Below are 20,089 nucleotides of genomic sequence, written 5' to 3'. Positions count from 1 at the left end.
CTTCTCCTTCCTCTGGGGCCAGAAACCTTGGGTCTCTATCTTAGACTGCTCTCTCTCCTTTACTCCTCACATCTTGGACCTTGCCAAGAAGGCCCACTTTCAACTTCACCCCCGCAGAGGCAGTCTCCCTTTCTTCACCGTCCTCTTCAACTAATCCAGAATAGGGCTGTGAGACTTCTCCTTGGCATCAAGCCCAGAGATCTTACCTCTCCAGCTCTAAAATCTCTGTACAGGCTCCCCCCGGTTGCGGTAAGGATCAAATTCAAGACCCTTTGCATCAGCCAGGCTGTCTGGATCCTGGGACCATTCTACCTGTAACCCTCTTACTAAAAAAACCTCCTTCCAGATCCCTTCCATCTTCTGGCTCCAACTATCTGCTGATCAAATGCTTCTCCAAGCAGAGCTGGGGGAGATCTCTCTCCTCAGTTGGCTCCCTCCTATGGAACAGTCTTCCACCCTCTCTCCATGTTGAGCCGGGCCCCCTCAAGTTCTGCAAACAACTCTAGACCTTTCTCTTCTCCTCCTTGCCTCCCCCCCCCATGCTAACCATCCCCTCTTTCGCTGAGGTACACAGCCTGGTCCCTCAAGAGTCCAATCAGGTCCTAGACTTCAGCCCAATCGCCCGAGTACTTACCCTACTGCAATGCCCTCTGGGCCCATACCCGCCTGTCGGGTGGTTTGCCTCTGCCCTGCACTTACCTGTTGAGCGGTAGACCTCTCTATTCGCCTGGGATGTCTCTGCCATGTTACCTCCCAAATGGGCACCTCGGGCACTTCTTCCCCTAGGGGACCCTGATAGCACTCACCCCCCCATCCCATTTTTCCCTTTTCTTTTCACTGCACTGCACGCTCTGAATGTTGCAAGGCCTAGTAGGACCGCCGTCCCTTTCTATTTATTCATTGTCATTTTCATTGTTTATTTTATCACTTGGTCCCTTCCCTTGTGTCTTGTGGTTCTTTGAAACGCTGTCTTGTTTTATAAGCGCCTTATAAATATCCAATAAACAAATGGCGGTTGTTTGAAGAGGAAACGTGTCTAGTCCTATCATTATCTAAAGAAGAGTTTAGTTACAGTATAATTGTGCTTTTCTTTTGTAGTCTTAAATAGAAAAGAAAAATTGTCTTTTCCTGTTTTGAAAATAGGTTATGGACAGTATATTCTTCTTGCTTCAGTCAGTCAGTGTTTTACAATTGGCAGGTACATTTGAGTCGGTCTATCTGATTAATTGTAATTTTCTCTTGCAGTTGATGAAAGAGTTCCCTTTGCTTAGCATGCTGAATATCCACGAGAATTTACTTGAAGCCCTTTTGGAACTGCAGGCGTATGCTGATGTCCAAGGTGTCTTGGCGAAATATGATGGTAAGCTGTTTCACACTGCATGAAGACTTTCTTTAGCTACCAGACTCGGTGAAAACTGCTCCATGGATGAAGGTATTTTAGTGCACAAAAACCTCAGGGCAAAATCGTAATTTTAAAATGGCATCATAGCTGACCAATAACTGTAATTTCATCTTAAAATCATAGAATATGAATAGAAAAACGAGTTTCTTCTATTGCACTTCATGACATACTTATGCCTTTAAGTGCAGTCCCAGGACGGGGATCTGAACCCATGCTGCTCAGTGTAGTCTTGCTTACATGACCAGAGCGTTGCCCCTGAGCTATCGGTTGAGTTGTCCTATTGATTGTAATGTTCCACTACCTAATTTGTATCTTAACCTTTTCTGTAATGGCTTTTTGGCTACATTTACAATGTGCATAGGATGGGCTGGAGGTAGCAAATATGTGTCTGTTATGCGCTGTACTTTGTACTCCTGACCCTTTTGAATGTATTGCAAATGTCTGCTAATGTTAGCTAGCACCCCTTAGGTGGTTGTGCCATCAGGTTTTTGCCTATTCCATGGCCGCCTTTTTTCCTGCCCTCTCGGCCCAGATCTGCCTTATGTGGAATGCCTTATATGGAAGCTGCTGTTTTCCAGGCACAGAGGGGGTTTCTGTGTGAGCCCAAATGTGGGGGCTGGGACTGTCTGGTGCTAGTACGCAGCCAGGTGTCTGAATGTCTGGTGCTGGGCAGATGTTGTGGCCAGTAGATATCCATGATTGTATATCCGCTGCCAGTTTGAATGGTGCAGATCTTTCTGTAAAGCACCAGAAGTAGGGGGACGGACAAAGTATCAAGTGGTTCACAATTACTTTTATTTAAATAATAAAAGGGTTGGGGGGGAAAAAGCTTCACGATCCCGCTATGCTTCTCCTGGGAAGAATTATTTCTCTTAAGTCCCCGAAATGCCAGAGGAACAAGCCCCTCCCTAGTCTTGGTTGTGCCAGGGGAACAGTACCTTTCCTGGTCTTGGTTGTGCCAGGGGAACAGTACCTTTCCTGGTCTTGGTTGTGCCAGGGGAACAATACCTTTCCTGGTTTTGGTTGTGCCAGGGGAACAATACCTTTCCTGGTCTTGGTTGTGCCAGGGGAACAATACCTTTCCTGGTCTTGGTTGTGCCAGGGGAACAATACCTTTCCTGGTCTTGGTTGTGCCAGGGGAACAATCCCTTTCCTGGTCTTGGTTGTGTCAGGGGAACAATCCCTTTCCTGGTCTTTTGGGTGTCAGGGGAACAATCGCTTTCCTGGTCTTTGTGGTGCCAGGGTAACCATTCCTTCCTTGGTTTCTAGTTATTACCCTGTATGTTTTTTTCCTATCAAGATTGATACTAGTTATTTAATGGCAACTATTAAGGGTCGGTTGTATGTGTAGGCCTCTTCCGGGTGTAATGTCTCCACTGACTTGGTCTCCATAAACAACCAATATTAAATTAAATTTCCTGGAAAATTAAAGAAGTTTAAGCTGGAAAATGTTGAAGAATTTGTTTATCTGGGCTTTCCCATTAAAGTAAAACCAGAAGAGTAACATTACAAAATACACATAGTTGCGAAAATCGGGGGAATAAATGGTTAACTACTCAGCATTACATAATTCACCATGGAGGTCATAATATCCAGGGCCTCATTGAAATACACTGCACAGCAATAATACTGGGAATTATGTATGCGGTGTAAGCATTACCTTATAGGCTAACAAAATGGCTAGATAGTTTTGAATGGAAACTGTTGCGGACAGTTATGAAACTCCCGAAATCCATTCCGGTCGAGGCTCTAAGGCTTGAGTTTGGGGTGAAGTCACTAAGATCATTGTGGCTAATACAGATGGCACTACTATATAGGAACATTTGTCAAGCTAGTCCAAATAAAAATCATCTGTTTAAATTATTAGGTGAGGCTTGTAGAATGGAGAATAAGAATGATTTTCTGCAGGAATGGAAAAACTCTACCGAAATATATTTGGAAGAAATCGGCCTCGACATAGCAACAATTGGAACTGACCCTAATTTTAAAAAGAAACTCAAAATAAAGGCAGAATTGTGGGACAGGATAAAAAACATGGATACCCAACATACTGAAGAAAGGTATAAGGAGTTTTCTTATCAGTCGTTTAATATACAGACCTAGCAGCTATTTGAACAAGTTATGTTCCTTTAGATCTAAAACGTTTTAGATCTATCTGAGGTACAATCTCTTACCTACAAGGGAATATTGTGCTCACTGGAACAAAGCCCCAGCACATTGATAATATCTGTCGACTATGTCAAATGGAAATCGAGAACAGCAGGCCTATAACGACGGCTTGTGTGGCCCTAGAGGACTGCTATTATAAAGGCTATGGAAATAAAATAAGTCGCCTTAAAGCTAGCACTGGCGATCAATTTTGGTCTGCGCTTGTTGGAACAAAATCTGTAGTTCTTTTGGCGGCAGCCTGGCCAATGTGGCAGGAGGCAAAAAAGAGACTTGCTGAGTATCCCGCTGAAATAGAAGCATAACATTTTAAGGATTTTGATTGTGTTGTATATTAATAGATGGGTTAATTGTACCTTTTTAGGACTATTATATAAATTATGTGAACAGTCGCTGATTTGTTTGTAAAAAGTGTGTTAAAAGTGTAAAAATTAACTATGGCACAATAAAAAAAAAGGGTGGGAGTGGTGCAGTTTCCTTTCCCTTTTGTTTGCAAGTCAGCCATTACTTGGGGTACTCTGATCCCTCTATTTGCCCAACAATGGGGAGCATCCACACCCGGGTCTCCCCTCCTACCTTATGATTCTCCTCAGCGCGGCCCAAGACTACTTTGCGGTGGGGGAGCGGGTGCATCGTTTTCCTGGTGCTTTGCTGTCTTTGCGCAACCCACTGGTTGAAGCCCTCTTCTGAGAACCTTGTTACTTTGTCAGGGCTTTGGCGCAGTACTGTTCTGGCGTTCTCCCAAACCCCGTCCTTGCGTCTGACTGTTCTCGACCCACCGGTATTCTCCCGTCTCTCGTAGTGCTGACCTCTCATGGTCTACACTCTGCTGTCATCTACTACTATGGCCGTCTTCCTCTCTCACCTCAATTGGTGGCACCTTGTGATCGCATCTCCCTGCTGGGTCCGCCAACCACTTCTTAACACCCCGTGCTGCCGGGTGCTTTTGGAGCAGTCTGTCCCGTTGGCTTCTGAACCCGAGTCGGCAAGCGCAGTCTCCCACTATGCATAGAATGCCTTCCCCAACCTGCCATGCAGACGAGTTACCGATTCAGAGCTCCTCTCTTCTCTGGCGTCTTGGTTTCCTCCTTGTTTGGCAGATCGCTGGCCTGCTTTCACATTCTTCCTTCCTACAGCAGCCTCTGCTTCCACAACGACAACTAAGATTCCTCAAACCCACCCATTTCTAGCCCCACTTCTTTTTTATGAACAATCCTTTTATAAGGAATAGAAAGAGGACTATAGTGATGTTTTTGGCGACCTAATCTATTTCCCTCCAGAGGTGGTTTGTTCGCCTCAATGCTCCAGATTGGTTTCATATTACAGAAATACATGTAGCCATATGGTATTTCTCAATTGGGTTCTGGTGTTTCTCTAGGATTGCTTAGACGTCCTCTGGGTTTTGGAAGGGACATTTTTATGATGGCTCATCGGGCTGAGATCCTCAGACTCGTCACACTTCCCATTTGTGGATCTGGGCAAGCTTCCAGTCCAAATCTTGGATAAAAAGATGACTCCTGTAGGAATTTGACAGATCATCGTTGGAGTATAGGCCCCCTACGAATAAGTGTAGCCCGCTTATGACCCAAGGACGACTCTGGGAGCTGACCAGCATCATCGCCATTGCCGACCTGGTGAAGCCCTGCTCCTCCGTCCTGATTTCAAGAATCCCTAGTTAGTGCTTCGATCTCTGGACCGGTGGGAACCTGCTGCTAGCCCTTGCCATAGGCTTGCACCTACTGTTGTACCTGCTGCTAGCCCTTGCCATAGCCTTGCACCTACTGCTGTACCCTGTGTACTTGCCACTAGCCCATGCCTTAGCCTTGCACTGATCGCTGACCTTTGGGTCATACCTGCTGCTAGTTCATGCCCTAGCCCAGCACACACTTGCGCACATACCAGAGCACCACCCACTCCTCATATTCCTAACCTGAAGTGTGACAGCACCCACGCAAGAACCCTCACCCTGGCACTGATCAATGTACGGTCACTTACTGCCCACGCACTAGATATACACAACCTCCTAATAGCAAGCAACCTAGATAGTGTAGCTATCACAGACACCTGGCTCCATGCAGCCTCGGGCCCGGCTCTAGCACTGGCCATTCCCCTTGACTACATGATTTTTAGAAGCGACAGACTATTCGCCAGAGGTGGAGGAACCGCCTTTATAGCTAAAAAGCATCTGCCCATCAGGCAGATGAACACTTCACTCCACAAAGCCTGCAACATTCTATCACTTTAACTAACAACTACCCCAACTAACACCTTTACGATTCACATCATCTATCGACCTCCGGGTGCCACAGACACCTTCAACGAAGACCTCCTCCAGACACTAAGTCACAACCTCAAGCTCTTCTCGCAAGTAACACTCCTACGGGACTTCAATCTTGGGCTCGATGAGCACACACGAGCCAACAGCTACCTCTCTTGCCAATTCACTGTTCTACCTAGGCTTGTGTCAATGAATCAACAACCCCACGCACATTAAAGGACAAACGCTTGACTGGATAGTCGACCTCAACTGCAATATCAGCACACACAATAACTCCTCCTGCTCATCGCCTGACCACCGTATAATCACCTTTGCCATCCGGTTAATGAAACCTCCAAAACATCTCGCCAAACGATTACCAACCTTCATGGCCTGTAACTCAAGAAAACTCACTAGAGAAAACATTCTACCCTTCCTGTACCCACTCAAATTGGGATCCACCTGCACAACAGACCGGCAAGTCTTAGCTGAGCTCTACATCACCACACTAACTGATGCTGTTAACGCCATCGCCCCATTAACCCGGAAGAGAGCCAAACCCTCCGTTCACGTTAACGCATGGTACTCCGAAGAGCTTGCTGACTTTGGGTCCAAGAAAAGAACAGCAGAAACATTTTGGAAAAACTCCCCTACAGACACCCTTAAAGAGGAATTCAACACCCTGGCCAAACAGTACAAACAAGACATCACTGCAGCCAAAGCCTCCATGTATAACATTAGGATAACCAATGGCAATTCTGACATGCGTGAGCTATTCACCATCCTCGGAGAACTGGAAACTCCCATCCCCCAAGCCTCACCCGAGAACAAAGACCTTGCCTGGTGTACCACTATACAAAATGCCATGTTGTAAGAAATTGACACGCTACAGAGGAAAATAGCCTCCAGACAAGCCAACATGAAAACTACCCCACAAAACACCCCGAACAATCAAAGCATCAATGGTGGGACATCTGACACTCAGTTTACATTTAATAATATAACCACTGTAGACACACTACATATCCTGAATTGCCTTAAACCATTGAGATGCAAAGGAGACGCTTGTCCAGTCCCGCTCAACAAAGACTGTGCAGAAGTACTTGCCCCTTTCATCACACCATTCATCAATGCTTCATTCACAACAGGAGTCGTCCCATCCCTGTTGAAAGAAGCCTGGGTTCTACCGTTACTAAAAGAAACTTCCCTAGACCCTGCCATCCTGAATAACTATAGATTCATCACCACTGCCAAGTTCCACCTCAGAATTCTGGACATAGCTGCCTATATCCAGATTCAACGCCATCTAGAATTGAACTAAATCCTAGGTGTCCGACAATCTGGATTTCGGCAGGGCTATGATTCGGCACTACTAGATATGAAAAACCAAATGGGTGACATTAGAGACCAGGGAATACCAGCCCTGCTGCTCCTCTTAGACCTATCCGCAGCCTTCGACCTGGTAGATCACAGTAGCCTATGTCACCATCTCACCTCTGCAGCCGCCTTCGCTCACGAAGCAGCAGCCTGGATCACCTCCTTCCTAGAAGGTTGAGTTATGAAGGTATCCTCTGACCAAGCTAGCGCAGCTCCTTCCACTGTGGAGTACCCCAACGCTCTTGTGTTTCTCCCACACTGTATAATATCTTTACTAAGCCTCTCTTCGACCTCCTAGACGATCAGGGTATTTTTTACACAAATTACACAGATGATACACAAATCCTCCTCCCACTATCGGGTAACTACACTCAAGGCTCTGCCCTGCTAAACACCAAATACACCACCATCCAGGCATGGATGGCAACCTGCAGCCTTTGCCTCAACGATGAACAGATAGAACTACTTCTATCTGGTCCACACTAAACTGGACGCAGATTACACTGCATTCAACATAGATGGCACAATGATGACAGTATCACTGGCTATGAAGCCTGTTTGGGTTTACTTAGACGCCACCCTCTCCCTCTCTCGTCAAGTAAATGCCATATCCTCGTCTGCAGCATATGCCACTAAACTCCTCATTGCAGCCAGATCATATCTATCTGAAGATAACTGCTTAATTATTGTACGAGCTGGGATAGGCGCAAAATTGTACTACTGCAATGTATCTTTCGCCGGCTCAACCTCACACAGCATACAAAAGCTCCAGACAATTCAAAATAATGCTACAAGCAGCATTAAACCTACATAGACATCACCATATATCTGAGGTCAGGAAAGCAGTACACTGGCTTCCGATACGGCAAAGAATCCTCTTTAAGACACTCACCATTACCCACAGGTGCATATCCAAAGTGGCCCCACTACACCTAGCTTGAAAAATGGTACTCCATCAAACAGGTAGGCCTACCAGAACACCTTTATAAATGTAATCAATAAACAACCAGTCTCGATCCCTGCTCGAGGATCTGAGCCTTCGGAAGTGTCCCTGGACCAACCGGTGGAATGACCAGCTCTCTCCTGTGCTACCTCGCTGAAGCTGTCACCTTTCCGATTGCATCCTTGGAACTTGGATGATCATCAGCTTGTATCACAAGATGCTGCACCTGCGTTTTTAGCCTTCTTTAAGAAGGGCACATCTAATGACCCCCACTGTTAATGTGCACTCCCTTCTCGCAAGTGACTTCAAAGGAAGTTAAAAGACATCATAAAAAGTCTAAAACCTTCCCATTGCCAAGGAGATATTTGTCCAGCCTCCATCATTAAAGAGGGAGCTAAAAACCTAGCCCCTTTCATCACCTCCTTAATAAACTCCTCATTCGCATCCAACCAGGTACCCAACAATCTCAAGGAAGCATGGGTTATGCCGTTACTAAAAAAAAAAAAAAAAAACCTCTACCCTAATGTTCCCACCAACTATAGGCCCATCACCACCGTCGCATTCCTGCTAAAAATCCTGGATCGGGTGGCCTACCTGCAAATCCAGAAGCACCTAGAGGAAAACTAACTCCTCGGACTCAGACAATCTGGATTCAGACACAGACATGGAACTGAGTCAGCACTACTAGATCTTAAGATCCAAATGGACGAGGCGAAGGATAAAGGCAAGCTAGCAGTCCTCTTACTCCTAGACCTTTCCGCTGCCTTCGACCTAGTCGACCACCAAATTCTTACCAAGCACCTTAAAACAGCGGCAGCATTCTCCACTAATGCATCCGACTTGATCAAATCCTTCCTTTCAAACCGGACTACTAGAGTTTCTCCCCTTCTGCTTCAGCCGCTCCCATCCCGATATTGTGTGGCCTCCCACAGGGTTCCTGTGTGTCGCCCACACTATATAATAATATCTACAGCGAAATCCAAGCATGGGTGGGCACCAATAGTCTTTGCCTCAATAACGATAAGACCGAGTTAATGATAGTTGGTACACAGGCACGCCTGAACAAACTCGACACCAGATACACTTCTTTCGTCATTGATGGCAACATGATTAACCTCTCCAAAGAGATAAAAACATTGGGCGTTTATCTTGACTCAACTCTTTCCCTTAAAAGACAGGTCAGTAGCTTTGCATCCTCCACGGCCTAAACTAATAAATTGATCTACAGTTGCAAATCTTATCTTTCCACAAGCAGCTGTCTTATACTAGCTAGAGCACTTGCTCTTTCTAAACTCGATTACTGTAATACACTATTCCTTGGCACATCTGAACAAAATCTAAATGGGCTCCAAGTACTCCAAAATAATTCACTAAGAGCCGCACTCACTCTCCCCAGATCCTGCCACATATCCACTCACAGAAATAGAGCCAACTGGCTGCCCATCCGTGAGAGAATCACATCACGCACCGTGGCCATCTCGTACAAATTCCTCACAAATTCAACCCCAATTATTTGGCAAAAAAGATCTGTAGGCACAAACCTACAGGTACAACCAGATCCTCTCTCCACCATAGTCTGGTGGTACCAAGGTTCAATCTCAAAACCGCCGGAGGAGCTAGCTTCCCCGACCAAGCTGCCAAACGCCGGAACTCCATCCCTATCCCTCTAAGACAGGAACCTTCATTCCTCTCCTTCAAAGCCAGTATAAAAAACTGGCTCTCAACTCACAACTGAGAACTTCTCTATTGTTTTTGTTTACTGAATATGTATGCTATCAACTCATTATATGTAACCATTCTGCTGTTATACATTGCTTCCTCAGACCTTTATGTAACCAGGGTCCCACTTATTTATTGTACTCACGCCTGAGTGTACTTCGCTGCCTTTTCATGTATGTAACCCAAGTTTCTCAAGCGCCCAGCTACCTCAGGGTTTGGTGCGCGATACAAATATTAAACAAATACAAAAATACAAACCCTCAATCTCGTTTCTGGATATTCCCAGTGAGATTTTTAATAAATGTATAAAGGGAGTCGAAGGGTGGGCAGAGTGTAATGCAGCGTAGGACCCCCTCCCAAGCAGGGTTCCATAGTGGGGTTTCAACTCCTATCCTATTTGAGAAGTATTGTTCAGTTAGAGGAGGTAGGCTTTGTGTGGCTTTTTTGGACCTTGAGAAGGCGTTTGACACAATTAACAGGGGGATTTTATGGCAGAAACCTAGGGACCTGAATATAACTCTAAACCTACTACAGTTGATTCTGTGCAGTTACCAAGATACTGCTGCCTCTGTAAGGGTAAATAACCAAGGTCGGCTAATGGAGGAATTCCCCACAAACCAAGGAGTTAGAGGGTTGCTACCTGGCTCCGTTGCTGTTCCTCCTATTTTTAGCTCACATTAACCCTTCAGAAGCCAGTTCTAGGACCAATCTGCCCCGGTTTGGGAGGGGGGGGGGGTTGAGGGCAGGTTGTTCGAGGCACTGTTATATGCTGATGACAGAGCTCTGATCGATGTGACCCCCCCCCCGTGGGGCTAGAGGCTCGTTATAACTATGCCGCTGAGTATTTTAAGGCTAATGAGTTAACCCTGAATAGGGATAAAACAAAGATTGTAATAGCAAGAAGAAGGTAGACTATTCATAGTATCTCAATGGTGAGAAAATCAAAGTCGTGGACTCCTTTTGTTACAGTGAGCTGACCTTTGACAGTAATGGGAAGTGGGGAAAGCATTTGGACTCGTTATGTCTAAAGGTCAGGTCCAGGTTAAATGGGCTAGTTAGGTTGTAAGATACATTTGGTGGGTGCATGCTGGGCAAGGCGATGGAGGTCTACAAGTGTAAGGTGGGGAACATGCTGCTGTATGGCAGTGAAATCTGGGGGAGATCGAACTGTGAGGAGTTGGAGGTTGCCCAAAATAAAAATATGAAGAGGCTGACGGGTCTCCCAATGGGAACCTCAAATTGCGCTCTGCGTTTGGAGCTGGGGATCACAAGAATACCCACACAGGCTAAACGGAGACAAGGGGCCTTATTTTCAAAGGTTCTGCATGTACCCCCGAAAAATGATAATATTCAGCATCTCTTATCGGAGATTGCAAGTTTGGGTTCATCTTTAAAGTTTGTGGTTTCGTGAGGGTTTTAACATACTGTTGACAGCAGGGACCGAGTCCCTGACCTGTGCAAGAGACCTGAGCCTGACCAAGTTAAAATCCAGGGTTAAAGAGGGGATACTTGGTAGGGACCAGACTCGGGAATGGAATGTGGTTCTTGCCTTGGGCGCTCTGAATCTGTTTTCGGCTATGAGACTTAATACCGAGCAGGGGGGCAGCGTGTGTAGTATCCCAACGCTTAACTGTAGGTGCTTTCTTATTTGTGCATTTAAACATGTGGCCACTAAAACCCTGCACCAATTGAGGACTGGGAGACCCAGCTAAAGAACTGTATGTGTGGGCTAAAAGTAAGGGAGTATCTTAAGCATTTTTTGCTAATATGTAGTGGTAACTAGATTTGTGAATAGATCTGTTAAGGCCCTTCTTCTTGGAAAATCAGATAAGGGACTGCAAAGAGGCATTGTATTTTATTTGGAATTGTTTGGACTTTGAGGATGCAGAAACCTATTTACACAATTTGGCAGTCCTTCTGGAAGGATCCTAGCCGATTGTGGCAACTGTCTCACAACAGGTGTCGTTGTGCCAGGTGAACAGGAGCCACCCTTGGCATATGTCCTTCGCAGACTGCCTGGGCAAGGCAGCCCTCAGATCCTTGCTTTTGTGGCTTGCTGGCAACCTCTGGCATTGTCCAACCACTAGGCAGTACAGTATAACTTTGGAGCAGATGACTTGAGGGCACAAGGCCTCAAACCATGTTAGGGCTGGACTTACTAAGTGTTGGGGAACTGTTTTGTGGTATACTCTAAAGCGCTTCTACTGAACCTTCTGCATCTGACTACGTTTTGGCTACTGAGTTGCCATGAATCAGACTTGTGAGCAGCTGTGGTGAATGCAGATTGTCGCAGTTCAAACCAAGTGCTGAAATTCAATGCCTGGCTTGCAGGGAACAACTGCTGCTGTTCCGCGGACTGATAGTGTGGAATAAACTTTGTTGTATGGTAGAATTCCCCTCCTAGTTAAAGCCATTCCTACTATGTGACCACTGGCTTTTTAATGTGGGCTGGTCTTGTATTACAAGCATGATATCGCTCCATATATGGGAGAGTGCCCTGTTGACTATTAATAAGTGTCTTCTTATGAATGGGCATTGGGCCTTCTGTGACTGAAGGATGTATGTGACTTGTAAACTCCATGTCTCAATCTCCTTATAGGTCTTGTGGGCTATAGGTCTCCCCTTACCTTTCCCCAGTTAATAGATAGTGTGACTTTTCTTATTTCTTCTCTCCAGTCCCCTTGGATGTGGGTATCTTGGTGATTTGGGGTCCAAGCAGGTCTGATGGCTTTTGAGCGTGAAATACTTCACTCTGTTAGGGGTCTTGTCTGTATGTTTTCCCCAAAGCTACTGATGGACTAGATAGTCTGGGGGAATCCTCGGTGTTCCCCCTTTGAGACCCGCACCACAGAGTGGCTGGTGTGACCTGGCCCCAGCTTCACCATTGTCGTGTTACTCTGCCTCCACCGCAAGTCTTCATCTAAGAAGTCAGCACATTTTTTTACCCTTCGGTCTGCTGCATTCAGTTATCATGGCTCGGACCATGCCCCCGTGGGCTAGGGTCATACAAGCGTAATCCTCCATGTAGACATCGGACGCAGTCATCATGGCTGCACGCTGATCCGCCTGTGCTGCACAATTGACTCACAAGTGTCAACATCCCTGCGCTTCATGCGAGTGCTGTGATGAATCATTAGATGTTGTCACTTCTCCCCAGTGGGGAACACCTTCCCATGAGGCCAGGGAGGTGAGGCCACTACCCGATATTCCCCCTGTAGGTGATATGAGGGAGGATCTCATGAGGAGGGACCGCCCCCCAGTAGGGAGGACGACCATCTAAGGTGTAGTGATTGTAGGATCATCACACCCTAGGTTCTTCTTCCTCTGCTAATCTCTGTGGAGACTAGTCATATGTGTTGTTGTAAAGTAGTCCACCTAGCTCCTAGAAAGTACTGAGATGAAGAACAACATGGGTAGCCCAAATACTGGGACGAGGTGGGACACAGGAGCAACATAGAACAATGTTTCGAAGCAACTGCAGAGGCGTTTTTATGCGATAAAGACCAAAGAAGGACTGCCTGTTAAGGAGACGCAGACAACCTGTCATGATGCCTGCCCACGGGCATCCGGATCGAGTCCATCAGCCCCGGGAGCAGGCATCCAGATACTTATTAAAACCCCAGTCCTGGCGCCATAGGCGCCAGGCTCATAGACTTTACTTACCTTATGCAGACCATGCTGCAAATGAGTCCAAGCCAACATGAGGCCTGGATGGGACTATTTTATTACAGGGACTATTTTTCACTCGGGTGTGGTTCTGGGGAACTTCTTACCTGGGACTACTTTGCAGGCTATTTTAAACCGCGCCCGAACAGCAGCCCATGCTTCATGTTATTCTGCATCCAGCAGCGGAACGCTCACCGTGTCTGCAAGTCAGCATCCAGTCTTCTGCCACGCCCGCCTCGAATCCAGAGCTCCTAGACGAAAGGAGAAGAGGTTAGATCACGGACATTATTTGATTCCTTACCTAATTCCGGACCCAGCACAGCTCCGAGCCTGGAAAGGACATTATTTCAGCACGCGTTGCTTCGCCAGCAGCAACGCCACGTTATACTCAGCAGTCCACCGCATCTTTCGACTCGGCGCTGCCTCCATCATTTCCTTCGTCGAAACCCAGCACCTGGGTGGAAAAACAAAAGGAATAACAAGGTGAGCCGAGAAAATCGACAAAGACAATCTCTTGCCACCATAGGCTTACCTGCTTTACCACCGGAGGTATTATCCTTTAATTCGCCGCATCTTCCTATGCCGCACCTATAAAGGGAGAGAAAACAGCAAGTTAAACTCATGCAACTTTTACCGGACAGTGTTTGGTAATACAGACTCTTACCCGAATGCCATCCGCTGCCTCCAGGCAATATTCTTTTGGACCCAGCTGCAGCCTAACAAGGGAATGGAACAAGAGTGAACATCGGACATATTGAACTCTTTGAACTTTATAGACACTGGAGTCAATATTCCTCCGGAACTCCTCCAGTACCTTAAAACCAGTGAAGTAACTGGTTTCTACGCCCCCCTGCATGCCATGTAGGATGGAGAGCTCATCGTTTAAAAACATAAGGTGAGGTTACCAAGAGGGGATATCGGAGGTGATTAGTTGGGAGAACGAGAACAGTTGGGGGCCCATCACTAAAGTCCACGGGTGGCTAAATCCCTTTCTCCACTTGCAGGAGAATACTTCTACGAGTCCAGCAGACAAGATTAGGTGGGCCAGTCCAGACTTTCATCTCTGCACTACGCATCACGTTGGTGGAGACCGCAGCTGTCTGGGTCCGATCGATGCCCCTGTGGGAACCAGGTGAGCGTAACACAACCAGGACGAGAGACCGTGAAGCCCAAGAATCTCCAAGGAGACGCAGAGAAGGCAAGGAAAGAGCGAAGAGCAGTCTGCTCCCGGTGTCGAGAGGACAATGGGACTCTTTTATCTGATGGCGTCCAGACACTGCGGGGAGGCTGGCAGATGACGCGAACACAAGAAGCGTCCATACCGTCACTCTTAAGGCCGGGCAGGAGATATGCAAGGCATAGGAACTGAGATGCAGAGAAGCCAGCGCAACACTCTGAGCAGGTGAAAGACCTCAGGAAGAAACAGGCACGCATCCCGGGTGCAGATAAGAAACCTGGAGAGTCGTGGGGACAGGTAGGAGTCGAAAGGTGCTAGAGGCAAAAACCATGTACCAAGATTGCAAGCGACACTATCTTCCTTGTGTAAATACTTGGCAGGCGAGGCAGCCAAGCGGGGCATAAAGAGGGGGAGAGAAACCGAGGTCGAGGACCCAACCCAAGGGTGATATGAATCCTCTTCCTCATGACAGTACTTGGCAGGGAAGTGAACCAAGTTGTTCAAGCTAAAGAAGAAGAGAAACGTGGGTCAAGGACCCAACCAAAGAGCACAATAAGGTCTTCCTTGTGGCAGTACTTGGCTGGGAAGTGGACCAAGTGGGCCACACTAAAGAAGAGAGAAACCAGTGTAGCAGACCCTCGCAGCACTCAGTTTTGGGTGTTGTAATTGTGAAACCTAATAAGGAGAAGACCAGGGGAAGGGAGCCCTTTCCCCTGCTTGTAGTAGACTGTGTCATGACTACCAGAAGAAGGGAGTCGTGTTACTGGTAACATGGACCGGGAGGAAGGTCCAACAAGCCTGGGAAGGGGCTCATTCCCCGGTGCTAATATTAGCCTGAGACCAAATGCCAGGTGAAGGGAGGCATTCTCCTGGCCTATGAAGTAACTGTTATTTTGGAACCTTGTGACCTGTGGAAAGGGAGTAATTCCGCCAGGTTATTAGAGACTGAACACCAGGAGAAGGAAAGGCCTTCTCCTGTCCCAACAAGGAAACAATGCATATTATTTGGAGCTTTATGACCTGGGGAAGGGAATTGTCACACCAGGCCTATTATTTGGAACTGTTGGGACAGTTTTTCTGAAGCCCAACTAAGGGCTTAGTAAAACCATTCAACCGAGGCAGTACAAGACTCCACTCTTCCTATAAGGCTGTACCACCTGAGTTCATGGTAGCGTTGACAGAGAAGCCAGGCTTACTTTAGGAGGGAGAGAGGACTGTAGAATCAGTACAGAGAAATTGTATTATAATTATGGCCCAAAGAAATACTGACACACTATGGGCCTCATTACGAGTTTGGAGGTAGCCATGCTGTTCTTGGCGGCACGGCTGCCTCCAAACTTGGGTCCGGGTCCATGTCCGGGTCCTGAAAAAAAGGAATTACCGGGCCATTCCAACATTTGCGGGGCCGGTAATTCCCATTCTCGGGACCCAGACCCAGTACATCTCTATTCCCATTTGAGCCACCATAGGGCTCAATGGGAATAGGGAGGATGCTAACAACGGACCTGTTAATGACGGGTCTGTTAGCATCCTGGTCTGCTTGCGGGTGGCAGTATGCACGTCTGGTCTGGCCCAGATGTGCATACTGCCACCCGCAAGCAAACTCATAATTTGGCGGCCCGGAATGAACAGTGCCGGTACCTTACCTGCACCGTTCATTCCACAGCCGCTAGCCTCGTAATGAGACCCTATGTATTGTAAAAATAAAGGGTTTGTTTTATATAAAAGCAGACCAAGAGATTCTTGGGTATTTAAGTACCATCATAAAGCATATAACACCTTATGAAAATACAACAGTATGCTTTAAATGTACAGATCAGAGCAGACATTATTTAGAGCACCTAACAGAATTTCTAGGTGGGTAAGACCATAGATTACTTTGATTACTTTCAGTAATACAGGGGTAGTAGAACTTGTCAGTTATGCAGTGGCACTCAAAAAGGAAATCCCATAGTCTACCAACTTGCAGATATACTTTACTGAATAGTGGAACACAGATTCAAGGAACAGTATATACCTCTACTACTTTTGTAATAACACACAGTTACACTGGGTGAGTAAGACCTTTTTGGTATAATATACAATCACAGTTGCTTTTCAGCTCAGTTGAACACAGGCTACGATGAGCAAGAACTCTTTACACTAATTTTGTATGCGCCATGCAGACCAAGGTCAGCTATACCTAAAGGAACACTTTTCAGGAATGGCACACAGCTATCTATTCTAAGCAGGTAAAACCTAATGTTGTAATATACTATTACAGTTGCTTTGCTTTCCAGATCAGTGCAACACAGATTGAGGTAAGCAATTACTCTAACTTGTTTTAGGATGGCACACAGCTAGCAAAAGAGAAGTAAAACCTGTATACTTTTCAAAAGGAGCTATGGGCAACTTTAGAGGCAAGTATAGCCTATGCAGACTTATTCTGGACAGGCTAACAGCAAGTCAGGGGAAGCAAGACCCAATTGGGGCACTCGTAAAATTATCCTAACAGGAATAATAAAGTGAAACCAACACAGTGGTCGAAGTGAGCAGGGGGAGCGGTGCTCCTCTACTTTTAAAAATTGTTTTTACAGCTCCTATACTTTTATTTTAAAAAGAAACCATTCCGGAATGGTTTCGTTTTAAAATAGTGTAGGAATAAGTTGAAACTTGCCCTTTCAGTGCACTGCACTGAACGTTCTCTTAAACAGCAGGTGCAAGTGTTTGGTGGTGTGTATTGTGTGTGAGAGGGGACGTGATGATGGGGTTTGTGGGGAGTGGGTGCATGCCAGCAGGCAACATAGTTCCACTACTTCTTTTCGTACACTTCGACCACTGAACCAACAGCATTACTTTTGGGAAGAGGGGAACCCAATTCACAGGTGAGTAACTTAACCTTATATCTACTTTCTGTTAGAATGGCGAGACTGTTTCTAAGGAACGTAAGACTTTGAGAATACTTATTTAAGAAGGCACACAGCTTATTCAAGGTCAGTAAATCCTATATTTACTTTTCAGAATAGCCGAACATATCTAAGGTAAGTAATGACGTCTTGTAACCATACACTCTCAGAGCTACTGTTACCAACGAATTCATTTACAAGCAAGTCACTTTTCAACACTTGGTTTTCTTTTCAAGGCAGACCCTTAAAGTATCCAGCCCTTCCCAATTCTAGTACATGAGTTCTCTCAGAGGCAGAAGAGGGACCGCAGTAGTCTAGGAGCCAGCTGTAGGCAGGGTGAGATAGGGCTCAGTTGCAAGAAAAGTTCCAGAGAAAGACTGGGCAAACAAGTAAGTAGTTAGCTTTGAAAGTTAGGGTCTAGGGACTTCAGAGAGGACCCCCTAGGAGGATTCCAGTAGTTGGCCTGGGTGAACTGGACTAGAAACCTCCCAATCACAGTAGCCCCCCACGGATAAACAGGAATCACAAGAGACGTAAGTAAATACCCCAGTGAGCAGAGTACCTTAGCACAAAAGAAGTGGTGCAGCAGGAATACTTCAGGATATGCAGCCAAAAACCCAGTAGATGGATTTCTTTGTCTATAAAACGGATGACCGGACTTTGGAAGGACCTTTGCAGCAGGGATCACAGGAGAAGGCTCCAGGCGAGTGTTTCCTCATGGCTGTATGCAGTTCTGTGGATTTGGCACCTGTTCAGGAGCACAGAAGACGACAGAAAATCAGCAGTCGAAATCTCATTGTTTGCAAGGTCCAGCACTCAGGTGAAGTGACTTTTCGACCTGAATTGTGCCTCTGGAGATCCAGCAGGATGCCCACGTTTCAGCGAGATTCGGAATTCGGAAGACTGTGCACGGCCAGATGGCTTGAGGTCCCAGGGTATTGGGGTATTGCAGCCCTGCAAGGTCTCGGCACAGCTTGGGATGGCTCAACATGCAGGTCTAGTGGGTCTCACCAGGCTCTGGTTTGGGGGTCATCATTTTCAGAGTCCCCAGGTTGATTGGAAGGAAGGAAGGACTACAGCAGGCTCTGGTTACACAGCAGCCTCTCCGGTCGCTGGTTATCGTCTCACCTCCGGTTTCTTCCTCTTCCTCTTCCTCTTCCTCTTCGGTTTTGGTTCCAGTGGGTCCAGTGGTCGACTACCCCTTCAGCTTCCAAGATAGGACTTTTATGCAGCAACCCAGCCACTCAAACAGCTATGCAACAATCCAACTTGGGGGGTCGGCGGGGGTGTTGGCAATCCTTTCCGGACAGCCAGCCTTCCAGTTTGAACTGGATTCTCAGTGCGGCTGGAATACAAAGCGCTGCAGAGTTGTGGACTCCCCCCTCGCTTCCTGCTTTCACAGACACTGTGGAGCCTGGCCAGGGAATGCACAGGATTAACGCAAAGGAATTTCCCACCCTGGATGCAGGGGAAGGAACACAACACTGGGGTGGGGAAAAAAGAAGACTGGGACGTTTTGGTAAAATTAGCACACATGGGTGCCTTTACCAAGGCTGTGGAAACCAGGGCTGGATTCCCAGTAAAGGTGCACTGAATTAATAAAAAGGTTCATTGCCACCAGCCATTAAATATAAGTTTGTCCTTGTAACAGAAATGTTACGTTTAAAATGAGAAAGGGGATTCCCAGTATCTCCCCAGCACTCCATAAATGTTGGGGGTGCTGGTCTCGCCTAATAAAATATAAAAGGGATCCAAAGATCCTTTTCTACCCTTGGGAACTGTAGTTCTCTCAAGGTTAGCCGGAGAAAGTTCAAAGGGGAGCCCCTAGAGCAACCCAGCAACAATAGGCACTTATTGCCAACACGTTGTCAGAGGATAACTTTAAAAAGACACTATGGAGAGTCTTAAAAATGACGCCCATAAAAAGAGTAAAAGATTCTGTTAGTGTGGGAAAAGGTACCCACTCACGGAGGTATAGGGGAAAAATAATCCACCAGTAAAAGCAAACCGTTCTGGAGCTGACACAGGTCAGGAAGTTTTATCATTTAATATGAAAATCTTACCTAACGGGACCTTTTATTTGGCACCTTGTGACCTGGGGAAGGGAGTCATTCCCAAGGTCATAGGCTGAACGCCAGGAGAAGGGACGCATTCTCCGGGTCCACCAAGGAGACATTGTGTATTATTTGGAACTTTATGACTTGGGGAAGGGAATCGCCACACCAGGCCTATTATATGGAACTTTATATTGGACCTTTGTGACCTGGGGAAGGGAGTCATTCCGCTGTGTTGTTAGCGACTGAACACCAAGAGAAGAGAGGCATTCTCCTGGGAACAGCACAGTGCTGCTTTATTTCTTAGTTTATGGTGTAAGGGACAGAAGTAGGGTGTTCCTGACGACACTTTTATTTTAGTAGACATCCTGACAGTCACCTTAGATCTTTTGTTGAGGCAGCGAAACCCCTCTTAGAAATAGGGAAAGATATGTTTTATCGTG

At 46.5% G+C, this 20,089-nt stretch overlaps 1 protein-coding gene across 1 annotated transcript in view; it reads left to right on the top strand.

Annotated features, from left to right (window-relative positions):
• The window catches only part of ST7L (suppression of tumorigenicity 7 like), a 427,879-nt gene that overhangs the window by 148,744 nt on the left and 259,046 nt on the right, over positions 1 to 20,089 (top strand). The window contains exon 9 of the mRNA XM_069633325.1: positions 1,246 to 1,360. Within this exon, the coding sequence (XP_069489426.1) occupies positions 1,246 to 1,360 (115 nt within the window). The remainder of the gene's footprint in view (positions 1 to 1,245; positions 1,361 to 20,089) is intronic.

Source organism: Ambystoma mexicanum, chromosome 13, assembly GCF_040938575.1.
Source record: "Ambystoma mexicanum isolate Mex_15411 chromosome 13, UKY_AmexF1_1, whole genome shotgun sequence".
NCBI classification, from domain to species: Eukaryota; Metazoa; Chordata; class Amphibia; order Caudata; family Ambystomatidae; genus Ambystoma; species Ambystoma mexicanum.
Note: the sequence above shows the minus strand (reverse complement) of the source record. Positions and strands in the feature narration are given on the sequence as shown.